Source organism: Sinocyclocheilus grahami, unplaced genomic scaffold, assembly GCF_001515645.1.
Source record: "Sinocyclocheilus grahami isolate Dianchi unplaced genomic scaffold, SAMN03320097.WGS_v1.1 scaffold117.1, whole genome shotgun sequence".
In the NCBI taxonomy this organism is placed as follows: domain Eukaryota; kingdom Metazoa; phylum Chordata; class Actinopteri; order Cypriniformes; family Cyprinidae; genus Sinocyclocheilus; species Sinocyclocheilus grahami.
The window spans coordinates 2,154,781-2,159,558 of NW_015505296.1; the positions used below are offsets into that span (position 1 = coordinate 2,154,781).

Here is a 4,778-nt window from a genome sequence, read left to right on the forward strand (position 1 = left end):
AATAATGTACAGTATTTTAAAAATAATGTGTTTTTTTAACATTAAAGCATGCCAACATATTCTGTTACACCAAATACACCAAATAATGATCTTTAAAAAAGCATCATATGACCCCTTTAATGTTAACTAATGAACCTTATTGTAAAGTGTTACCGGAGAAACTTTAACAAATCTACATTTGTGTATATAAAACTTGACTACAATCAACATATTATTGCACAGAAATGCAGTCTCTTTGTATTTGTAAAGACACCAAATTTAAAAATGTTAGGCCGGCATTACATTTTTTGTCTTCACCCACTCATACAAACTGTGTATGACGTAACAATAGTACAACTGTAAAAAAAAAAAGAAAAAAGGAGATCTTTTCAGACATTACAATTCAAATTCAATCTCATTCTAAGAAATTCATTGCATGGATAAATGTCAATATTTGTTTTGAAGTGTACTTCTTTCATTTCAGGTAAATGACAGGTATCTTTGATAGCGTCAGCTTTTGAAAACCTCTCAGATAAAACCTTTCTTTTAACAGGAAGAAGAAAACAGCCTATTGTAATTAGTGATCTCAAAACATTGTTATTACATTCATCATCCAGGAAATTATGACTGTCAATAAACAAATCAACCAATGTATTTATTACAGGTATTGCAGAAGAGTAATTTACGTTTAATTCAATTTCTCAAAGCTACATAGATTTGACAGCTAAAGAAAATTGTCCATATGAACAATCCAAATTAAATTTCATCTTAAAATGATCATAACTCAACATATTAAGCTCTTCACTCATAAAACGCATTACATGTCACAAAGCTCTTGATTCTGATTCTGACTGGATAAACTAATTCTGTGACCACACGTCACATTAACGCACTACGGTAATACGACTATACAATTATAAATTGTATAATCGTAAATATACAATTTAAGGGAGGGATAATCGTTTATTATAATACATAAGACTGTGATTGGTGCATAACAGTGATTTTAACTTGAGAAATGTGTTTTATGCACGTCATGAAGCGGAGTACCACCCTCTAATTATTGATACTTTGTCATGTTCTTTCATAGTAGCCTATTTACATATGTTTTACGTTGTAGTAAAATTGATGAGAGCACTGTCAGACCTGACAGAACGTGACCCAGGTAGTGCATCAAGCTCTACTTTACTATTTGCATCTTCCAAACAGGTTTGAGCTTTCCACCTCCAACAGAGATGTTCAGCTGCCTCAGCAGGAACTTCTGAAGTGAAAGTGAAGTGACATGTGGCCAAGTATGGTTCGTTTAACCCATCCAAAGTGCGCACACACACACAGCAGTGAACACACACACACACCCAGAGCAGTGGGCAGCCATATTGCTGCGGCGCCCGGGTGCATAACAGTGATTTTAACTTGAGAAATGTGTTTTATGCACGTCATGAAGCGGAGTACCACCCTCTAATTATTGATACTTTGTCATGTTCTTTCATAGTAGCCTATTTACATATGTTTTACGTTGTAGTAAAATTGATGAGAGCACTGTCAGACCTGACAGAACGTGACCCAGGTAGTGCATCGAGCTCTACTTTACTATTTGCATCTTCCAAACAGGTTTGAGCTTTCCACCTCCTGCACATGTGCAGAGATGTGCAGCCTCAGCAGGAACTTCTGAAGTGAAAGTGAAGTGACATGTGGCCAAGTATGGTTCGTTTAACCCATCCAAAGTACGCACACACACAGCAGTGAACACACACACACACACTGTGAACACACACCCGGAGCAGTGGGCAGCCATATTGCTGCGGCGCCCGGGGAGCAGTTGGGGGTCCGGTGCCTTGCTCAAGGGCACCTCAGTCGTGGTATTGAAGGTGGAAGAGAGCGCTGTACATTCCCTCCCCTCACCTACAATCCCTGCCGGTACGAGACTTGAACCCGCAACGTTTGGGTTACGAGTCCAACTCTCTAACCATTAGGCCAGACTTCCCCATTAGGCCACGACTTCTCATGGGTTTTTAAGAATAGCGGATTTCAGTTTATGAGTAAAATGTGGATATCTTCGGAGATTTTCACTCTTTGTTCTGCGAATCTGAATGCACTATGTTTGTAGAAGTGCAAGTTACCCCATATGAAGCTCCTCGAGAGAAACCGTAGATTGAAAATATTTTAGGGCGTTAAGACTAAACAGCTCTACATAAATACTCTTTGTGTGTGTGTGCCTACTTAACCATATTTTTGGGGACAAATTTGTACCCAAAAGTGAGCAAAACCTGACAAAATCGCCAAAAACCTCCATTTTGGGACATCCTCATTTGTGAAACTGGTATAAAAATAAAGCAAAAAATAAAATTTTAAAAACAAAGTTTTTTTGAAATTGTAAAAATTCAGAAAGTGTTCTGTGAGGGGTAGGGGTGGGGGTTAAAAAGTGTATAACTATCTGTATATAATAACAAATAGCTAAGTAAATTCAGAAAGTGTTCTGTGAGGGGTAGGGGTGGGTTTAGGTTAAAAAGTGTATAACTATCTGTATATAATAACAAATAGCTAAGTAAACGTGTGTGCATGTGTGTGTGTGTGTGTGCATGTTTATGTGGTTTATGAGGACACAAACTTGTATAATAACATGGGTATGACATAGGTATTACAACGAGAAGGTGATTTATGAGGACATTTTCAGTGTCCCCGTAATTCAAAAGGCTTATAAATAATTCAGAATGAGTTTTTTTGAAAATCTAAAAATGCAGAAAGTTTCCTGTGAGGGTAGGTTTAGGGGCAGGGTTGGTGTAGGGCAATAGAAAATACGGTTTGTACAGTATAAAAACCATTACGCCTATGGAGAGTCCCCATAAACCATAAAAACAAACCTGTGTGTGTGTGTGTGTGTGTGTGTGTTCAGGATAGATCAAACAATCCTCTGACCCTCAACACACAAACCCCACTTTTTGCACTGAATGAGCTGTACTTTCGCGGGAAATATCAACTAGGCTGTTTGCATACGCACCGAAGTATAAGGGGTGGATATTAATAGGTCTCAAACCTATCGACTTATTTAGAATGTTGTTGGCGAGAAGAAGCCTCCAGTGTCTTCAGAGTGTTATACTTGTACGGTCTCAATCAATATGTTGATTTATTTTTGCAATAAAGCGAATCATTAAGCAAGCAAAGTTAGACGTGCCCCCCTCCAAATGTGAGCTGTAATGGTTTGGTCCGCAGTGGCGCGAAACGCCTCGCGCCCAGCTTCACGAAGTTCACGTTGCAGCAGGCGCGAGGTTGCTGTGTGACTGGACCTCGGCTTTTACCAGAGTGGTTGTATAATTTTATATTTTGCGAAGAAAAAGCCTCAATTCGGGTGCATTTATACTATTTGCGTTCCGTTCTGCGCTTACAAAACGCCTTCGTCTTTGTTGTGTAAGGCTTTGTTGTGTGTTAGGTAATTGGGACAGTAACGTTAGTTATAGGCGTATTTGCTCTGCATACTAAACTGCACTCAGACGTTTAACGAGGTTTGAGAGACGTGGACAATAGAGTTTAATTCTACAGACGTTTTACACCGAAAGCAGCAGAAATGAGTGGGTAAGTGTGTCTAATGTGCATTAGGTATGAGTTGTTGGCAGAGCCGTATTCCATTATTGACTACATGTTCACATGTTGTAGCATTGTCAAAGAAGAAACCCGCAGTGTGTCCCCTCACTGCCCCAAACCCAACGAGTCTGAAGAGCCAGAAGGTACTGCAGTGGAGGAGAGCACTGATGGTAGGTCAACACTATTCGCAGTGCATGGTGGCAGACCTGCCTGTGCAAGCCCATGCGGCCTTCAGTCTAACTTCAGTAACCTCCTGCATTTTACAGAAAAAAGCCAACATGGAGAGATTGTCATTACAAAGGAGATGGAGGAGGAGGAGAAGCATTTAGTGGAGGAGGGGGAGAAGAAAGAAAGAGAAATGATGGAAGAGGTAAACCGCTTTCCCACACATGGGAGAAACCATAAGGCAAAATTAGTTATGTATGCAATCCCTATAAAGTGATATTGTATCCTTAGTCCGTATTATTAACGTAATCGAACAGTAATTAGAAAGGTTTAGTTTTGTAAAAGTGGGGGACCCTTGAGTCTCCCTGTTTTGCAAAAATCTCCATTTTTATAAATTAAGTATAATTTACACTGGAACCTGAGGTTCACTTTATCAGTAAATGTCTATATTAATACTGCATGCTGTTTAAACAGGCCAGACAGTCATGGGAGAAAGATTCTCAAGAAATGCGCTTCAGAAGACTGCAGCACCTTTTGGAGAAAAGCAACATTTACTCAAAGTTTCTGCTCACAAAGATGGAACAGCAGCAGCAAGATGTGAGTATTTTGTTTAAAGACAAGAAAGAGCTGTCACAAGAGGTCGTTTATCTGGTGAAGTGGCTCGGAAGCAGATGTTTGCGAGCAGAGGGCTGTGAAGAAGCAAATCGAATGCCGCCAGGGCTCTGCACCACTTGCCCCTGTTGTGAAGTTAGATGGTGTCCGGTTTCTTTTAATTTAAGGCTGTAAAGATCAGGGTAGATTTAAAGGGGTTATATTATGTGATATTATATGATTTTTACAAAGCTCATCGGGCTGAAAAAGCGAGGTGTGCTGTGATTGGCCAGCTATCCAGTGCGTTGTGATTGGCCGAATACCTCAAGCGTGAGACGGAAATGTTACGCCCCTCACCATATTGTGATGTCAGGCCGGAGCGATGATTCAAAAACATGAAAACCCATTATAAACGAGGCATTCGTTGCATCCAGTGGGGACATAATTATGGATTATAATGACTT

At 39.8% G+C, this 4,778-nt stretch overlaps 1 protein-coding gene across 1 annotated transcript in view; it reads left to right on the forward strand.

The window, feature by feature from the left end:
- The first annotated feature begins 3,217 nt into the window (after positions 1-3,217).
- Positions 3,218-4,778, forward strand: part of LOC107589556 (lymphocyte-specific helicase-like) — a 14,038-nt gene continuing 12,477 nt past the window's right edge. Inside the window, exons 1-4 of the mRNA XM_016278044.1 lie at positions 3,218-3,549; positions 3,631-3,728; positions 3,825-3,928; positions 4,198-4,320. Coding sequence (XP_016133530.1) covers positions 3,542-3,549; positions 3,631-3,728; positions 3,825-3,928; positions 4,198-4,320 — 333 coding nt within the window. The 5' untranslated portion in view covers positions 3,218-3,541. The remainder of the gene's footprint in view (positions 3,550-3,630; positions 3,729-3,824; positions 3,929-4,197; positions 4,321-4,778) is intronic.